Source organism: Phocoena phocoena, chromosome 8 (genome assembly GCF_963924675.1).
Source record: "Phocoena phocoena chromosome 8, mPhoPho1.1, whole genome shotgun sequence".
NCBI lineage: Eukaryota > Metazoa > Chordata > Mammalia > Artiodactyla > Phocoenidae > Phocoena > Phocoena phocoena.
The window spans coordinates 40,062,069-40,080,978 of NC_089226.1; the positions used below are offsets into that span (position 1 = coordinate 40,062,069).

The following is an 18,910-nucleotide window of genomic DNA, read 5'->3' on the forward strand; positions in this document are numbered from 1 at the left end:
AGGTGATGAACTGGAGACAAGAGCGGACGTCTTTGAACTTCTGATAATGGAGAAAGGTAGGCTAAAAGCTCTGGGAGGGGCTGAGGTCCATGGAGGATCTTGGGTGTTTTTTAGTGTTTGACTTCGAACACACCGAGAACTTGGCAATCATCCCTGCTTCCTCCCTCCAATCTCTGTCACCCTGCTCCTCCCGTTGTCGACACCTGGATCCAAGTCTCCCCTCTGTTCCTGGATCACTTGAACAGCCTTCAAACCTCCTGCCTCAAGCCCCAGCGCCTCTATTCTCCCGTTGCTAGACTGTTCTTTCTAAAATGCAGAGCTGATCTTCTCAGTCTCTACTTATAGCCCTTCTGTGAATTCCTGTAGCTCTCTGGAAATCATTCAAATCTTGATGAGGATTTCAAAACGGATGAGACACTTCTTGTTTGGGTCCCTGTCTACCTCCCCAGCCCTCTCTCTCCACTCAACTCTTTGAACAAAAAAACATGTGTTGCCTGCCATTTCCGCAAACAAAGACTGTTGCCCGCCATCAAGCCATCTCCCACTGCAAACCAACCGGAGTGCACCCTGAGGAGAATTCAGGATGGAGAAAAAGAGGACACTGGCCCTAGATAGTTAAGGTGTATGTCAAAGGAATGATTTCAATGAGCCCAGACTCTTGCATCTTCCCATACATAGAAAAACAATAAGTTCATTAACTTGAGATGTGTGGGGTTTTTTATTAGCAGTCATCTTTTGGTGTTTGTTTGTTTTTATTTTAACAAGAACTTCTCTATATTGTGGATCCTCCCTTACCTCTCTGGAACAGTTCCTCAGAGCGATCTGAGAGGCTATCTCCTGGGCTATAATCTTGAGTGTGGTCCCTGAATAAAACATAACTGGCAACTTCTAGGGTGTACGTTTTTCTTCAGTCGATCGCTCTTTGCGTAACACGCTCTAGCTCTTTCCACTCCTGTAGTTGTCGAATGAGCTGTACTCACATTCATCTCGGTACCTTTGCATGTGCCATGATTCCCTCCTTATGGAATTCTCCATCTTCTTCCCTCTGCCTCCTCCTCTGGGACCTAATATCTCTTGCTGGTCCCTTAGGACTGAGCTGAAGTGTCACTTTCTCTGGGAAGACTTCCCTGATTCCCTCTCACCTAGACAAGTGCACCTGGTACTTTAGTACGGTGACACTTATCAAACCGTTTTCTAATTGCTTATTGACCTGTGTCCCTGGAGCTCAACGGGGTGTAGAAGCTGATGTCTAACTTTCCTGGAAAATTTCCAAAGTGAAAGGTGGCTAGGCTTCCCCTCAAGGCCCAGTGAGAAAAGAGGACTTTGGTGGGAGGGGTCTATTCTCCAGGGTTTAGGTGGGACAAAGGTGCAAGATTTCTCCTGAACCAAGTACCTCAGAAGGTACCTGGGCTTGAGTTATTTGATGGAGTCCCAGCCTAAGGGCACTGCTCAGCAGGGTGTGATGACAAGAAAAAGTCTACATGGCGTTTGCCAATAGGACGGGTGAGGGGGCAGTTATAAGCAGTCGACCAGTTACTGTATATAGCACCCGAGAGTAATGTGGTGGGAGATCCCTACCCAGGTCTCTGAAAACCTCACTTACAGGAAAAAGGAAAACTTTCCACCAGGGCCAGAAAAGTTAAATACTCAGGATTTCACAGCGAGGATGTGATAAAACTGGAATTTGACTCTGATTCCATGGGATCTGGTGAGACAGATGGCAGGCCAGGGGTGACTGGGAGAGACATCACAGTGGGGAGAGAAAGAACAGGTCAGCAAGATATCAAGATTTCCTGGAGGAGCAGGTGGGGAGCAGAAAACAACATGGGTAACATCCCTTACAGATACAGCTTCAAAAACTCCCAGGGCAGAAAACTCAGTTACCCAGGAAGTGGGCACAGAGCTATTGATCTCCTTTGATTCCTGGATCACGTCAGGAGAACTGCTTTGAAGTGTTTCCTTGAAAAACTAAGCCCCCACCCCCCACCCCGCAACACACACACACACACATATTGAGTCTTAGTGAAGGGAAGGAAACAAAACCTGGCCAGCCTCCCAGGACATCTGCAGTCTGATCACTGAAGGCGCCTGGAGAAAGCCTACATCGATTGCCTTGCTCACCTTGTGCCAGAACTGCCAGGCCCCAGTGACCCACCTCAACCTGAAACCTGCCAAGCCTGACGCTCAGACTCGACCAGAGTCGCCCCGCGCGGAACAAGGGGTTGCCTGGAGAGGGACGGCCCCAGTCCCTACCGCGCGCCCCCCCCCCCCCGAAACCCCAACCGCCCCGGGGCGCCTTCCGCCGGCTCCCCTTCCGATGGCGAGGCTTAAGCAGAAAGCAGGCGGATGAGTGTTTTTAGGGAAACAGCCCTGACGCCTGGCTGGAGTTTTATTTCTAGAGCGAGAGGGGGCTGGGGCCGGGGGTGGGGAAGCCCGCCGAGCCGGAGCGCGTCACGGTCGCCCGGAGAGACGCCGCGCCGCCCGATAGGCAGAGGCACTCGCTCGCCCGCAGCCGGGTGGCGCAGCGGAGACACAAAAGTGCGGCCGGCGGCCCGGAGCGCGCCGATCGCGGGCGAGAGGCCGGCGGGGAGTGGGCGCCGGCCGGGCGCTGCGAGGCCGGGAGTCCCTGCGCACACAGCCCCGCGCGCTCCTCTCCCCGCGCCCGAGCGCACGTGCGCGGCCTGGTGGGACGTCCCGCCCGCCCCGTCCCGTCCCGGGCGCGGAGGCTCCTGCAAAGATGACCCCTCGGTGCGTGCTGCTCTTCCTCCTCGCAGTGGCGCGAGCCGCGGAAGAGCACCGCCCGGAGGCGGCCCTGGTGGGGCCCAACGCCTCGCACTTCTTCTCCTGGAACAACTATACCTTCTCCGACTGGCAGAACTTCGTGGGCCGGAAGCGCTACGGAGCCGAATCCCAGAACCCCACGGTGAAAGCCCTGCTCATCATGGCTTACTCCTTCATCATCATCTTCTCGCTCTTTGGCAACGTCCTGGTCTGTCATGTCATCTTCAAGAACCAGCGGATGCACTCGGCCACCAGCCTCTTCATCGTCAACCTGGCCGTCGCCGACATAATGATCACGCTCCTCAACACCCCCTTCACTTTGGTGAGACCGCGAGGGCTGGGCTGGCGCTCCGCTCTCTCCTCTCTCCGTCCTCCTCTCTCTTGCTGTCTCGATGTCTCTCTTATTTCCGTTTCTGTCTCTCTCTGCGTCCCTCTCCCTCTCTCCACCCGATTTCTCCTCATTTCCCTGCCGGTCCCCCTCTTCTGCCTGTCTTCCTGTCTTCATCTTTCTTAGTCTCCTCTCTCTTGCCCTCTCATCTCTCATTTCTCGTCTCTCAACACTCTCCTCTGTTGGTCTGTCTCTTAGTGTGTCTGTCTCTGTCATTCTTTGTTTGTCTTTCTGCCTGTCTCTCGGGGGTCTGTCTCTCTTCTCTCTCTCGGTGTCTTCATCTTTTTTTCCTCTCTGCGACTCTGTCTTTCTCTGTCTCTGTCTCTCATCATCTTCTAAGCCAGCGCTTCTGCAGCTCATGGCATTGGGGTCAATGAATCGAGTGTCTGCAGCCAGCTGTGAATAAATGACCATTTCCTGTTCAATGTCACTGAGCATGAATCTGCTTGACGATGGTGCAGTAAATCAAAGCCCCTTGAAATTCCAGCATAAATTGTTAGGTTAATTACCCCCCGCCACCCCGCCTGCCAACCGGAGTACAGCCCATTAAATGCCCCAGCATGGGGTGCTGCTTTGCACCAAGCTGAAATATCAAACAGTTGCTAGTTGTTAATGGAACCATGAGTGAATTTTCCTAAACCACTTATTTAAATTGCATTTGCTTTCTGTGGTTTGACAGCAAAGTCTGTGTGTGAAGACTGTGTTGTGGAAGAGATGAGGGTTAGGTGGGCTTGGGCCCCAGAGCTGGGGGCATTCGCGCAAGGGTGGTGGGTGAGCCCCCCTTCTTGCTCCCACGACCTCCACCGAGCCCTGACTGCTGGGCCTTAGGGGTGTCACTTCTCTCCCTCCGTGACTTGGGACTGTGATGCTCATGGATGATTGAGACTGGGAGGGCTATGACCAAGTAATCATGACAGTTACACCTTGTATTTCTGCAGCATGAGTTACATTTTTCCAATTTCTGGAATAGTCTTTTTGATACTTGAGTTATTACCAAACCATATCTGTTCATATCTCTTTCTCTCTATCTCTTTCTCTTTCTTACACACACACGCACACACACACTTGACCAGAAATAACAGACAAGCAAAAAGAAGAGGGTGAACTCCCACAAGCCTATCCACCTGTGAATGTCCTTCCAACCCTATGTTTAAAAACTACATTTTCTCTCGTCCTCACTTATGAGAACTTCACTCACATTTTGCAGATAAGGAAACTAAGGCACAGAGAGGTTCAATGTCTTGTCCAAGGTCATATGGCTAGTAATTGGCAGAACCAGGATGAGAATTACTTCCCCTGTCTCAAGTGCAGCCAGAGGTCTGTCCACTAAGCCACTCACCTGGGACCTAGCGGGCAAGGCACCCTTGGACCACTAATCCAAACCATGGACTTCTCCTGCTCTCCTTCCTGCCTACATTTAACAGATTCCTGGTCACTCAGGATGTTCTGACTAGTCAAGGACGAAGGGACTTCCAGATACCCCCCTGCCCGCCCACCCCCCCCCAACACACATACACACACACTCCCCCCCTTCTGCCTTAAAGCACAGGACAATGCATCTCTGGCTCCTCCTGGATCCCCCTTGGCTTCTGACTTGACAATCTGCAGTGCTGGGGTTGGACTGGGCCACCCAGGATGGGAACTGGGAAGCCCCAGGGTATGGCCCTATGCTGCTGCCCAGAACAGGATGCATGGCTGGATCTGCGGCAGACACAGGGCAGGTGGGGAGGGAGGCCAGGCTGCGGCTGAGAGCTGACAGCCCCTACCCGGAGGATGTCCTGCAAGAGAGGAGATGTCAGCGTCCTGAGAACCCAGCCCCCGCTCCCGCTTGATCCAAAGCAGCTTGGCCTTCAACCTGACCCACGCAACCACCCCAATCCAAATTCCGGTCAGAGCTTCCAAGGCTCTTGCAACCAGGGTCGGGTCTTCTAAGCCCTCAGCCAGGCTCCTTGAAGGGGTAAGATGTCCTGCCCTTGGCTGGTTGGTGATGATATCCTTCCTCCCTGGTCTCCCTTTATGTCCACTTTACACTCTACGTCGGCATGAAGTCCAGCTCTGGTCATTGAGAGAAAAGCAAACAGTTATTCACAACTCCCACGGCAGAGCCGTACACAGAATGTGGTGGAGCCTGGAGAAGGTGATCGTTTACTTTGACCTGCCAGAGTCCCACGAGAGGGTCAAAGGAGACTTTTCAGGGCATGTGGCATTTCGAAGGGGCCAGGATAAGTAGGCATTTCCCAGGCCTAGATGAACGTTCATTGCAGACAGAGGGACCCGGGCGAACAAAGGCAAGGGTGTCCAGGTTCACGGTGTGTTGAGGGAACGCTGAGCGGTTCACTGTAGCTGGAGCAGCAGAGGCAAGAAGGCCAGCGGAGGAGGCAGCAGGGCAGGGGGAAGCAGAGGTGGCCGGAAGGGAAGGCTGGGGCAGGGCTGTGAGCGGGCCTGGGCGCTCGTAAGGCATCTGGCTGTCTCTTGAAGGCCATGATGATTCTAAGCAGGCATCTGATTTTTGATTAAGAAAATGCTGTCAGCAGCGTGAAGGCTGAATTACAGGGGGACAGACTAGAGGACAAGGAAAGCCGTCTGGAGGCTATCATGGTCCAGGTGAGAGATGACGGGGGATTCCACTCGGGCCACGGCCTTGGGACTGAAGAAGTGGGGATGGATTTGAAAACCCTTCGAGGTAGCACTGGTCGGCTTTGGTGATTCATTGATTGTGGGAGGCGAGAAGTAGGAGTAGCTAAGGATTTCCTGCTCTGTAATGTTTCTGGGCTGCTCCGCCCTGCCTATTCCAGAGAAAATAGTGTCCATGGTCTGCTGTCCCAGGTTCATGATCAGACCAGACTTGTCCCTCGTGACTCTCATCCACACATTCCAGCCAAACAGTCCCAACCCTTGTTCCCCAAACAGGTCCTGGGATTTCTGACCTAGTGCCAAGCCCTTTGTTCTTATCTCCCCATGGGCAAGTCCTACCTATTCTTTAACGTTCATCTCAAATGCCTAGTATGTTATAATAATGGCAGTTAATAGTGTTAAGTACTTGCTATGTACTAGGCACTGTCGTACCTGCTTTACCTGTGTTATCTGCCTTACATGTGTTTGAGTTTCATAACAATCGTGTGAACAAGGGTTAGCCCCATTTTACAGATGAGGAAAATGAGGTTCATTGGGCCTAAGTGCCTTGCCCAAGGTGGCAGCTATCACTAGCAAATACTCTGCTGTAAATCACTACGCAATATTCTTCCTCTCGAGCTGACCTGCTCTATTTCTTTCGGTGTCTTCTCTCGTTCTCTCTGCCTCGGTGCACTCCCACCCCGCCTGGTGGCCCTTTATCTGGGCCTTCTGTAGGGCACTGACTACTTTCTGTCTTGCATCTGAGATACCTGAGTCCTCCTCTGCCCACATTGGAAGCTTCTTTATCAGAATCAAGGCCTGATCTCTCTTGGGCGTGGGGCATCACTCACAGGAACTCAGGAGCTGAGTGAGTGAGCAAATAGCCATGGAGGATGTGGAGTGAGGCCTAAGTCTGCTCCCTCGACCCTACATGCCCTGGGAGCTTGTCTTGTCTGCCTGCCCAGACCCTGGTCCCTGCTCCCACCTCTGCAGGCCCCTGGGACTCCTTTCCAGATGACATGTTGCAGGCCTGCTTAGCTAGGGTTCCAGAGCACAGCCCACATGCTGTGTTGTGACTCTTCAGATATGTCTCCTCCATGAGTCTGAACTCATATGAGCCTAAAATGAATTTTACTGTTACCATAAAAATGGCTACTATTTATTTCTAATCATATCTTTCTAGCAATCTGCCAGACGTGTTCCACACTTTGTAGCCTTTTTAAAGTTATTTTATTTTTTAATTTTTTATTTACTTACTTATTTTATATTAGGTAGTTTTTTGTGTGTTTTGGCTGCGTTGGGTCTTCGTTGCTGCGCGTGGGCCTTCTCTAGTTGCGGTGAGCGGGGGCTACTCTATGTTGCTGTGCACAGGCTTCTCACTGCGGTGGCTTCTCTTGTTGCGGAGCACAGGCTCTAGGCGCACAGGCTTCAGTAGTTGTGGCACGCGGGCTCAGTAGTTGTGGCACGCAGGCTCTAGAGTGCAGGCTCAGTAGTTGTTGGCACACAGGTTTAGTTGCTCCGCGGCATGTGGGATCTTCCTGGACCAGGGCTTGAACCCGTGTCCCCTGCATTGGCAGGCGGATTCTTGACCACTGTGCCACCAGGGAAGTCCCTGTAGCCATTTTTTTTTTAAAAAGTTGATCCCTACAATAAGATACAAAGTAGAGATTTTTAAGCCTTTTTTGTTGTTGTTGTTAATGAGTAAACTGAGGTTCAGAGAGGTTACCTACCTTGCCAAAGGTCACACAGCTAGAAAAGATTAGAGGTGGGAAATCTAACTCCAGAGCCCATGTCCTTCCCACGCTGTCCTGGCACTGAACAGGGCCCAGCCATAACGGCAGGGTCAGGGTTTGTTGAACTGAATGACAGAGAAGGAGTCATGCTGGAGATAAGCATGCGTGACCCACAGTCCAGCAGCACAGAGGAAGAAGGAGGAGGGGGAGAAGGCTCCTGTGGGATGCTCCTCAGAGACCACAGGGAGCGAGCGTCAGTGTCAAGGCCTGTCTGTCTCCTGACGTTTGTGGGCTCGTCTCCAGGTCCGCTTTGTGAACAGCACCTGGGTGTTCGGAAAAGGCATGTGCCACGTCAGCCGCTTCGCCCAGTACTGTTCCCTGCACGTCTCAGCCCTGACGCTGACAGCCATCGCCGTGGACCGCCACCAGGTGAGGGCACCCACCCGCCGACGCCCTGTCCTTCCCTCCCCGGCTTTGCTTTCCAGGGGGCTGAAAGCAGTGTTTTAGCCCATGTTTCAGTGAGCACATTTGTGTTCTTATTGACCGCTCTGAGCATTAAATTAGGCATATAGCCGCTAAAGTGGGGCTAAAATAGGCATATAGCTCCCTTTGTGCTAGGGGCTGCAAAATATTATTCCACGTTTGTTGCTCCAGTGAAGACTCGCTGCTGGCATTTTGTGTGTCAGAAATGAACGAGTTTGTTTTGGGGGGATTGAAAAGCAGATCTGGAAAATCACAGATGAAAAGAGAGTGGCAAATGCAGGTCCGAGGCAAGGCTCCTGGCTGGGATATGAGATGGATATTTCTGGACCCAGGTTGTTGAAGAGGTAAATAAGCTGGAGGGGGACGGGCAGGTGGCAGGCGCAGGTGTCGGGTTGGGTAGGGAGGCCCAGCTCACTGTCCCGCTCCATCGGATTCACATGGGTCAACATGGTGAAGGGAGCTGGAAAGGACCTGAGGGTGCCCGTGGCCTCTGACTGAGGCTTCTACTCCCTTTATCAACCTGAACCACGATGGCGTGTGAGGGGCAAGGATGGCAAAGTCCAGAATGGAGATGTGCTGGGCAGCTTCTAAAGCCTAGTCCGTTCCTCCCATAAAACCTTAAAAAATTGGGAGCAGACTTTGGGAGGACACAGCAGAAGGTCCAGTGTGTCCTGGGATGGCGTCCTGAGACAATGGTAGCTCTTTATGACCTCTCTTTCTGACCCGACTCACCTATCCCCAAATGGCTTTTTCAAGAAATAATGATTCTAATCTTGCAACCCACGTGTTCATCAACAGGTGAATAGGTAAAGAAGATGTGGTATATGTGTATAATGGAATACTACTCAGCCATAAAAAAGAATGAAATTTTTGCCATGGATGGATTTGGAAGGCATTATACTAAGTGAAATAAATCAGCCGGAGAAAGACAAATACTGTGTGATACCGCTTATATGTGGAATCTAAAACAATACAACAAACTAGTGAATATAACAAAAAAGAAGGAGACCCACAGATACAGAGAACAAACCAGTGGTTACCAGTGGGGAGGGAATGGGGGAGGGGCAATATAGGGGTAGGAGATTAAGAGGTACAAACTATAGCTTATTATAAAATAAGCTACAAGGATATGTTGTCCAACATGGGGAATGTAGCCAATATTTTATAATAACTATAAATGGAGGATAACCTTTAAAAACTGTGAATCACTATATTGTACACCTGCAATTTATACATTACACATCAACTATACTTCAATAAAAAAAAGAGGAAGAATGATTCTAATCTTAAAATGAGGATGCTGTTAAATTCCCAAGTCTTTACTTAAACCTTTTAGGAGAATTGATTGGCATACAGTAGCAATCAATTCCAAGATGCTTTTCAGCCCAAAGCCTCTAACAATGGTTTAATTTGGGGCTTGGGAAAGCTGAAATTGCCCCACTGCAATTTTAGAAATGGCTTTCAGAGACAATGTGGTGAACCCCCAAATAAAGGGCAACGCAGCTTCCCATGGTAAGTGGTGAGAGTCTCCTCCCGACCTGTGTCGCCTTCAGACCCCTCGGAGCCCTTTGTAACTTAAAGGATCTGGAATCACTGGCAGATGAGATGAGATCCGGAGGTGCCACGGCTGCTTCTGTGCCAGCCTCGCTGTGGGTGTCATGGGAACAGACCTCCCCCTTCACCGCTCCCCCATCCTCTCACTGCAGTCGGCTTCTGCCATGCATGACCTGCAAGAGGCATTTTTTTAAAAATAATTAATTTATTTATTTTTGGCTGCGTTGGGTCTTCCTTGCTGTGTGCAGGCTTTCTCTAGCTGCGGCGAGCGGGGGCTTCTCTTCGTTGCGGTGCATGGGCTCTAGTTGTGCGGGCTTCAGTAGTTGCAGCACGCGGGCTCAGTAGTTGTGGCGCACGGGCTTCGTTGCTCTGCGGCACGTGGGATCTTCCCGGACCAGGGCTCGAACCCACGTCCCCTGCATTGTCAGGTGGATTCTTAACCACTGCGCCACCAGGGAAGTCCTGCAAGGGGCATTTGAACTGCCTGGAGTCTCTGAGTCTAGATGACACCCTCTCTGTACCCCCGTGGGCTGGACGGTGTGGTGATGCAGCTCAGGGGCTCGATAGTGAGTTAAGGGGTGCTTGACTCTAAGTAGGACCTACCTGCCTCATTGTGACACGTGAGCTGCATCGTCTGTATTTCTTAGTTGCTTCAAACTGTCTTCAGCCAGTGATGCCCAATTTGCTTGTCTTCCAGGTCATCATGTATCCGTTAAAACCCCGGATCTCAATCACAAAAGGTGTCATCTACATCGCAGTCATCTGGACCATGGCGACGTTCTTTTCACTTCCACACGCTATCTGCCAGAAATTATTTACCTTCAAGTACAGGTGAGATGAGCTAGTGGGGAGCAGCCTGGGGATCCGGAGAACCTTGACAGAGGGAAATCTGAGCCCCCTCTGAATCTCAGAGTTAACCAGTACCTGCTGCGCTGAGCTGTCCTCTCTGTCTCCTTCCCATCCTGTTGCTTCCAGGCCCGTGCATATCCTCTGCACTTTTTCTGCTTTTTCTCATCTTTTCTTCGCAACACTTGTAGCTTCTTCTTTAGTCTCTGTCCCTTTGTCTGTAAGGTCAAGGCAATTAGCAATCAGCTTCTGCCACTGGGGACAGGTACTAACCCAGACTGAGATTCAGAGTCACCCAGGCCCTGTTTAAAACGGTGATGTTTAAATTCTCTCCCACAACCTACAAACATGTATATCTCTAAGTGTCTCAGGCAGGATGCTCTACCCGCCTCCCCACTACCTCCCTTCTATCATATGCTTTGTCCTGTGCTCTCACAGAATGGAAAGCACTCAGTGTCTTGAAATTTAAACACTCGTGCGTGCTGCCAGTCAGTTAAAGGTGATCTCCCCTGTTAGACTGTGAGGTTGGGGGGAGCTGGCGCCATTTCTGATTTTGCCATCTTGGTGTCCCTAGCATCTATATTACTGTCTCACATCACGAGCTCTCTGTACGTAGTTACTGAATGAATGAATGAGCTTAGAGTGATCTTCATCAGTTCATTGTTGTTTCAGCTGAAGTTCCAAAGAAACAGATCCTGAGATAAAGGAAGGTACATGTGCCTGGGAATTTTAAGAAAGTGCTCCCGGGGTAATGGGTAAGGCAGTGGAGAAGCTGGACAGCAAATGGGGAGAGACCAAGGGAGGGTGTGGTTTGCAGGGGGAGCTCTGGAGCAGCCTGCTAACACAGAGTTTGCCTGCTTTGAGCCAAGGGGGCTGGGCTTTTGTATTCCAGGCCTTCCTGGGGGAAATGGAGATACGTGGCCACTTCTGGCTCGTAATGGATCTGTGGAAAGTATCTCCAGTGGCCTTCGGGTAGTCCTAGGCCCCTAGAAGATCACGGCTGACAGCTGTGTCTTGTCGGGTGGGCCGGAGCTGGGGGGCCTGGTGCTCCAGACCAGTAAAGGGGATCTAGGGGGTGCACTGCCGGCAGGTCTTACCATGTGCTGCCTCGCCTGAGACATACATACAGTCCTGTGACATAGCGGGGTCCAAAGAACAAGCTCTGAAGGCCGATTTCAACTAATTTATAAAGTCTCTGTCCCCGAATTCTAGGCTATCGAATGAATCACATACCCACCCCTTCCAAGCATTCAGACTCCTGAACTGCCTTCATATATGGAAGGCTATTTCTTTTTTCTGCTAACAAAAGCAAAGAGAGTTTTCTTTCTTTCACTAGTGATGGCCAGCTGCACCTATAACAACATCAACAAGCTACATGGTATGATGGAAAAAAAAGTAGCAATTTTGAGTTGCTGCTCAGAGATGTCACAGTACGAAAACCCTGCTCGCACCCAGAGTCTGGACATTTAGATAAAGACCGGAGCTTAGGATTCCTGCCACAAGTTCCCGCCTTGCTTTTCCTGGGGCATCTTTTTTTTCTATTTTAATTATTTTTATTTATTTACTTATTTGGCTGCGTTGGGTCTTCGTTGCGGTGCACGTGCTTCTCGTTGAGGTGGCTTCTCTTGTTGCGGAACACAGGCTCTAGGCACGCAGGCTTCAGTAGTTGTGGCATGCGGGCTCAGTAGTTGTGGCTCGTGGGCTCTAGAGCGCAGGCTCAGTAGTTGTGGCGCTCGGCTTAGCTGTTCCGCGGCATGTGGCATCTTCCCGGACCAGGGCTCAAACCCGTGTCCCCTGCATTGGCAGGCGGATTCTCAACCACTGTGCCACCAGGGAAGCCCATCGGGGAATCTTTTAAAATGACCACTTGTGAAAAATTAGTGACCTCTGCCTCAACCACCTTATAAGTAACAGGTGTTTGCTACCCTGGTCTCTCTTTCTGCTGCTCACCTGTGACCTGGGAGGGAGGACTGCCCTTCTCCTAGCTCACGGTGCCCCCATTCTGGGATGTAAGTAATAGTCTTGTGGCTTCCTTTGTGTGAGTGTATTGAAACTGCGCCTTCAATCAAAACAGCCCCTGGGTTTTCGCTTCTGCAAAGTGGAAGGAAGCTGCCGAGGGAGCTCCCTGCCACCTCATTCAGCAAATCATAATCTGCATATTCTTAACCCACCAGCTCTGGCTTTCCCAACATACACAGATGTCCCTAAAAATTTTCAAGAGGACTGGGTACATTCCAGAGAAAATAAGTACTTTTTGTCTGAGTGGCTAAAGGTGTATGAGTTCAGGCACTGCCACTCACATTCTCAAGACGCATTTCTTTGCCCCATTCCTTGGATCCCCTCTGGAATGGGAGTAGGTAGTACAATGGGAAATTCCAAGATTTCCTGAGTCCATCATGCTCCCAGGATGAGTTAATTCTAAGACTAGGAACACCACTGTTGCATTCATTCATTGAACAAATATTTATTGGGTGTCTATTCTGGGCTAGGAATAATACAAAGTAAAGAGGACACAGAGTGATCTAGGTGTATTTCTCTTTTTTGAAAATTGAAGTACAGTTGATTTACAATGTTGTGTTAGTTTCAGGTGTACAGCGGAGTGATTCAGTTATATATATATATATATGAGTGTGTGCGTGTGTGTATATATATATAAATTCTTTTTCAGATTCCTGTTGATTATCTATTTTATATATTGTAGTGTGTATATATTAATCCCAAACTCCCAGTTTATCCCTCCCCCCCGACCTTTCCCCTTTGGTAACCATAAGTTCGTTTTCTATGTCTGCGGGTCTATTTCTATTTTGTATATAAGTTCGTTTGTATCTTTTTTTTTTAGACTCTACGTGTAAAGCAATATCATATGATATTTGTCTTTCTCTGTCTGGCTTTCTTCACTTAGTATGACCATCTCTAGGTCCATCCGTGCTGCAAATGGCATTATTTCTTTCTTTTTTTTTTTTTTTTTTTTGCGGTACGCGGGCCTCTCACCGTTGTGGGCTCTCCCGTTGCGGAGCACAGGCTCCGGACGCGCAGGCTCAGCGGCCATGGCTCACGGGCCCAGCTGCTCCGCGGCATGTGGGATCCTCCCGGACCGGGGCACGAACCCGTGTCCCCTGCATCCGCAGGTGGACTCTCAACCACTGCGCCACCAGGGAAGGCCATTATTTCATTTTCTTATGGCTAAGTAATATTCCATTGTATATATGTACCACGTCTTCTTTATCCATTCACTTGTCGATGGACATTCAGGTGTATCTCTTACCTGTATAGAACGCCCAGCCTAGTGGGAGAGCTGAAAACGTAATCAGATAATTAGGCTGCTCATCACATGTGCTGTAACAGACGGATGTACCAGGAGCCCAGTGGAGGGAGAGGCCAGTGGTTCCTGGGATGGGGCTTTTCCACGCTGATTTCACACCTTCCTTCTCTATCCCTCTCCCTCTCTGTCTGTCTCTGTCTCTCTCTCCCCTGCCCCCAGTGAGGACACTGTCCGCTCCCTGTGCCTGCCAGACTTCCCTGAGCCAGCCGACCTCTTCTGGAAGTACCTGGACTTGGCCACGTTCATCCTGCTTTACATTCTCCCCCTCCTCCTCATATCCGTGGCCTACGCCCGTGTGGCCAAGAAGCTGTGGTTGTGCAACACCATTGGGGATGTGACCACGGAGCAATACCTGGCCCTGCGACGCAAGAAGAAGAAAACCATCAAGATGCTGATGCTGGTGGTGGTCCTGTTTGCCCTCTGCTGGTTCCCCCTCAACTGCTACGTCCTCCTCCTGTCCAGCAAGGTCATCCACACCAGTAATGCCCTCTACTTTGCCTTCCACTGGATCGCCATGAGCAGCACCTGTTACAACCCCTTCATCTACTGCTGGCTCAATGAGAACTTCAGGGTCGCGCTGAAGGCATTACTGCGCGTGTGCCAGAGGTCACCCAAGCCTCGGGAGGAGCGGCCGCCCTCCCCGGTCCCTTCCTTCAGGGTGGCCTGGACAGAGAAAAGCAGCGGCCGCAGCGCTCCACTAGCCCACAGCCTCCTGCCCCCCTCGCAGCTGCAGTCTGGGAAAACAGACCTGTCGTCCGTGGAGCCTGTCGTGGCAGTGACCTAGAGGAGGAGAGCAGGAAGTGGGGGGGGCAGGGCTCTGTCTCCAGATGAGGCTGGGAAAGGGTCTGAGGGAGGACAAAGCCTGGAAAACAGCCTGTCCTCACACCTCTTCACATGCTGGAAGCAGTTCCTGAAGAAGCCCAAGGACGTTTGAGTGCCTAGGCAACTCTGCCCAGGCTCCTCGACCCGTTAGATGGGAAAACGAAAAGACAACACCCAGCTTGACACGTGTTTGTGAACTCCTGTCTGAGACATGCTGGTCCCCTGAGCCAGGGGACCCAGAACGGCTTCAGCCCCCGTGGGGGCTGAGTCAGTCAACTGCCTACACCTGTCAGGCAGCTGCCTTACAGCCCTCCCACCACTGAGTACCCACGAAGGACCCTGGAGTCAGACGTGCGCAGTGGCTGACCCAGATGCACAGCTGTGCTTGAGAAAGGCCTGTCGGCCAGTGAAAGGTCAGCGAGCCGGAGCCGGCGTGGAGGTGTGTATGCCTTGCTTTCTGAAGTCGCTGGAGCTGGCTGAGTCCCGGTTCTGTGGCGGCCCAACACATGACAAGAAAAGACCGACTGGGTTCCTTAATATAAAGAGGAATTACTGAGTTTCCGTAAAACAAAGAAACACTATTATGGAAACTTTGGAACATTCAGAGAAGCACGAAGAAGAAAATAAAAATCACCCCCTTCTCCCTCCAACTTCTGATAAGTTCTGTCAAAATACTGTGGCTTTCTTTGCAGCTTCTTTTCGTGTATGTGTGTGTGTGTGTGTGTGTGTGTGTGTGTGTGTGTGTGTGTCTATGATTTTCACTTCATGCTGAATTACACTTCTCCATTTAGAAGTAAGCAAGAAACTGGGCATAGCCGAGAACTCCTGAGCCCCTCTCCCGGGAATAGTGTCCACCAGAAGACTTCGAAGATGAGGTGTGAGAAGAGCCCAAGGGAAACACCGTCCCAGAGCGGACAGACTGCCTTCGTCTCGCAGCCAGTGGTGGCAAGGGTCCGGCTGAAGGACCTCTCCTCGGAGGGTGGCCATCGTGATGAACCGGGAATAAAACTCATCCGGGAGGCATAATTCCTCCTCTCCTGCCAGCACACAGAACAAGAGGTGGTGAAATACTGCCCTGCTTTTGCAGGAGATGAGGGAGCAGGCTTTCCAACATGCTGGAAATACCCGTGCTTAGACACCTCATCCTCCCAAGCTGTCTAGTCAGGCCATTTCTCCTCCATGTCATCTGAATACTAAGGCTTCTTCACGCCAGTTCTCATAAGGCGACTCACTGTCAACATCTCTCACGTGTCACTTATCAAACCCTATGGCATCGTGATGGTCCTTAGTGACTCAACTTGCCAGAGAAATCTCATTCCAAAGACAGTGAGTGTTTTCATCACCTTCCATCTGGCCCTGAGTGACTCACTGGGTCACCCGGAAGAGAGACGCATCGGGCAGAAGAGAGCTTCATTCATCAGCCCTAAACAACTGTCGCTCTCACACTGGTTTGAGGTTTCTTTCTAGCACCAGAGAGATCCTGAAAGCAAAGCATGGTCATGGAGCTAAGAGGGAAACTGAGGCTCAGGGAGAAGGGGTTTGTCTAAGGTTCACTTAGATCTCTTGGCTGTTAATTGAACCTGAACTTGGTCATATCATCTGCTTCTCTGTAAGGAACCATGGGGGTTCATTATCCTATTCTCTCTATTTACGAGGATGTTTGAAAATTTTCAAGACGTAAAGTTTAAAAAATAATCTTCTGAACAGTGGATAGAAAAGTGACTTTCATGGGACACAGAGAGCCTTTTAAGCCCATAGGGATCCCCAGGTGGATTTTTTTTCAGACCAAGTGGCTCCCAGGCCTGTGTGTATTGTCTCTTAATGCTGCCATGGAAATTCTTACCAGAAAGAGAACAGGTGACAGGGTTACAGAAAATTTGTCCTGCTCTGAAATCACGGGGAAGGCTTCACTTTGTTCCTTCCTCTCTGAGGGCATCTAGAAATTCTGCCAAGTCCCAGAGGAGGCTCTTCTCTTGCAGAAGACCCTCCCCACTGATGGCTCATGAAGTCTGGGTCTCCTGTCAGCTCCCTGTCTCCCCCCACCCCACGTTCCCTGTGTGCCTCAGAGCAGAAGTGATTTGTGTTTGTGAATGTGACATGTGTAAAACTGGAATCTTCCCGCTGTGCCGTCACGAGGACTTGACTGTAAATTGCTCCTGTCTCAATAAAATACATAGTGGGTGTGTGGCCTGTGCTTCCTGGATTTGTGATTAGGCCACAGCTGATGACCTTTAAAGCGGGGATCCGCGAGGATTAGATGAAGAGAGCGTGGAGAGCCTCGGCCCTCACCTCTACATTTCACAGCTGCATAAAAGCTCAAACAGAGTGGGTAAATAGTCCGTTGAAAACCTCTGGTTAGTGCCTTCTTCCACGGGGCTGGCTGCCGAGGCCCCTCTTTTGTGAAATCTGTGAAATGAATCTGTGCTGAGTTATTTAAGCCGGGACTCCATCTGTTCCTTGGTGATTCAGGAGGAGGCGAAGCTGCCGCTCCCACGCGCAGGGTGCAGTGGGTACCACGTTCCTGTTCACAGGGTTTCTGCCCCCCTGGACCTGGGCTCCCCTTGTCCCACCAGCTAAGCTGGGTAGGAGCCTCTATAAGCGGCTCTTTGCAGGAAACCGCCCTCGACAGGAAGCCCCTTTTCTTGTCGCTTTAGCGAAGCTACATTGTAACTGACCCTTCGACCAGGCAGCCGCATGCTCTGCTCATCTCTGGCCCAAGCGCACCTTTCACATCTTTTGATCACACAGTACCTTGCCTAACGTGTGGGTTCTTTTTGTAGATCAAAGAAGTAGAAACGAAGAACCAGTACTTAACAGATGACCAGATCTCTTCCCTAGCTTCCCCTTCAGTAATCTCGTGAACAAGATAACATCTAGAGGAAGGTCAGGAGGGGTTGATGTCCACGACTCTGACCCCCTATCTCAATGATTAACTGAGGTTACTTCCCTGTTTCCCTTTAAATCTTTCATGGCCAAGCAGAGTCTTTGGAGGTGGTTTCTGGGGACACTGAGTGTACCATCTCCCCAGGTTGCCGGCATTCTGATTAAAAGCATCTTTCCTTTCTACCAACAGTTGTCTCTCTCCCTCTCTCTCTCTCTCTCATATTGACTTTTTTATTTTTTTTTGGCGGTACGCGGGCCTCTCACTGTTGTGGCCTCTCCCGTTGAGGAGCACAGGCTCCGGACGCGCAGGCTCAGCGGCCATGGCTCACGGGCCCAGCTGCTCCGCGGCATGTGGGATCTTCCCGGACCCGGGCACGAACCTGTGTCCCCCGCATCGGCAGGCAGACTCTCAACCACTGCGCCACCAGGGAAGCCCTCGTATAGACTTTTGAGTGGTGAGCAGACAGACCTGATTCGGTAACACCTCCACTGCATACATAATTACCCCGATGCCCTCCAGAGCCCAGGAAATCAATGTTAAATAATTACACAGTAGGGAATTTACTGTGCCTAGGGGAACATTTGAAAGAAAATGAAAGGCAATGGAGAAAAGAGGGGAACTAGGATCTGCTGACACCTACATGAGACACTGTGCTAACTGAGTCCGTGAGCTCATTCTCCCTCAGTATTTCTCCAAGGTGAGCATTATTATTTCTACACTGCAGATGAAGAAACTGAGGCTCAGGTAAAGTTCCCAAAGCCTAATCTTGAGATGAGGTTCTGAGAAGCCTTGTAGGAAAGAACCTTAATTTGTTTTTAATCTGATGTTCTATGAATTTCCTTGATTACGGGGCACTGTTGACTGTCCCCAAACCAGTGCTTGAGTTACATGCTTAGGGAAATGCTTGACTACATGGGTTCCAGGGCCCCTTGCAGCTCCATGGTCAGTGAATCCATGCTTCTAGAACAAGTAGAATCTCATGCTGCCTTGTGGGCTCACCTCTGGCTAGAAGCGTCTTCCCAACAAGCTGTTAGCGATGCCTGAGCGGCCAGTGCCCTGCTTGACCAACTATATCAGGTTGCCAAGGTTAACAGCTGTCTCACAGCTGGCCAGGGCCTCCGGATCCCCAGACAACACAGGCAGAACTTGGCTAAACCCTCACTGCTCCAAGCTGGTTGGGATGTGCCTCCAGGGCCCCTAGGGTGACGGAAGCTATGCCAGAGTGCCTGGGGCCAGGGAAGACTGGCGGTCTTGCAGTATCCAATGGGGAAACATGCTTGTCCTAGAGTGTTGCCCCAAGACGGTAGAAGATGCTCCCAGTGCTGTGGGATCAGGTTGTCAGCATCCTGCTTTGGCATCTCTGTGTACCCTCCCCACACCCTCACCCCAGTGCCTTCGCCCCTGCCATTCTCTCTCCTTTCAAGGTGTAGTTAGGGAAAGAACAAATACAATACATGCAATGCTGGAGGCATTTGGGGAAAAGA

At 50.8% G+C, this 18,910-nt stretch overlaps 1 protein-coding gene across 1 annotated transcript; it reads left to right on the forward strand.

Annotated features, from left to right (window-relative positions):
- Window positions 1–2,719: 2,719 nt before the first annotated feature.
- On the forward strand, window positions 2,720–14,560 carry GPR83 (G protein-coupled receptor 83). Its single transcript, XM_065882584.1, has 4 exons — window positions 2,720–3,103; window positions 7,819–7,944; window positions 10,250–10,383; window positions 13,880–14,560. The coding sequence occupies exons 1-4, from the start codon at window positions 2,738–2,740 to the stop codon at window positions 14,502–14,504; spliced, it is 1,251 nt and encodes a 416-aa protein (XP_065738656.1). The 5' UTR covers window positions 2,720–2,737; the 3' UTR covers window positions 14,505–14,560.
- Window positions 14,561–18,910: the final 4,350 nt, after the last annotated feature.

What these genes read in the sequence shown, in the direction of transcription:
- GPR83 (XM_065882584.1), top strand. Translation starts at nt 2,738, where the DNA reads ATGACCCCTCGGTGCGTGCTGCTCTTCCTCCTCGCAGTGGCGCGAGCC. An exon ending in TCAACACCCCCTTCACTTTG is followed by an intron (nt 3,104 to 7,818) that starts GTGAGACCGCGA and finishes GCTCGTCTCCAG; the next exon opens with GTCCGCTTTGTGAACAGCAC. An exon ending in TTATTTACCTTCAAGTACAG is followed by an intron (nt 10,384 to 13,879) that starts GTGAGATGAGCT and finishes CCCTGCCCCCAG; the next exon opens with TGAGGACACTGTCCGCTCCC.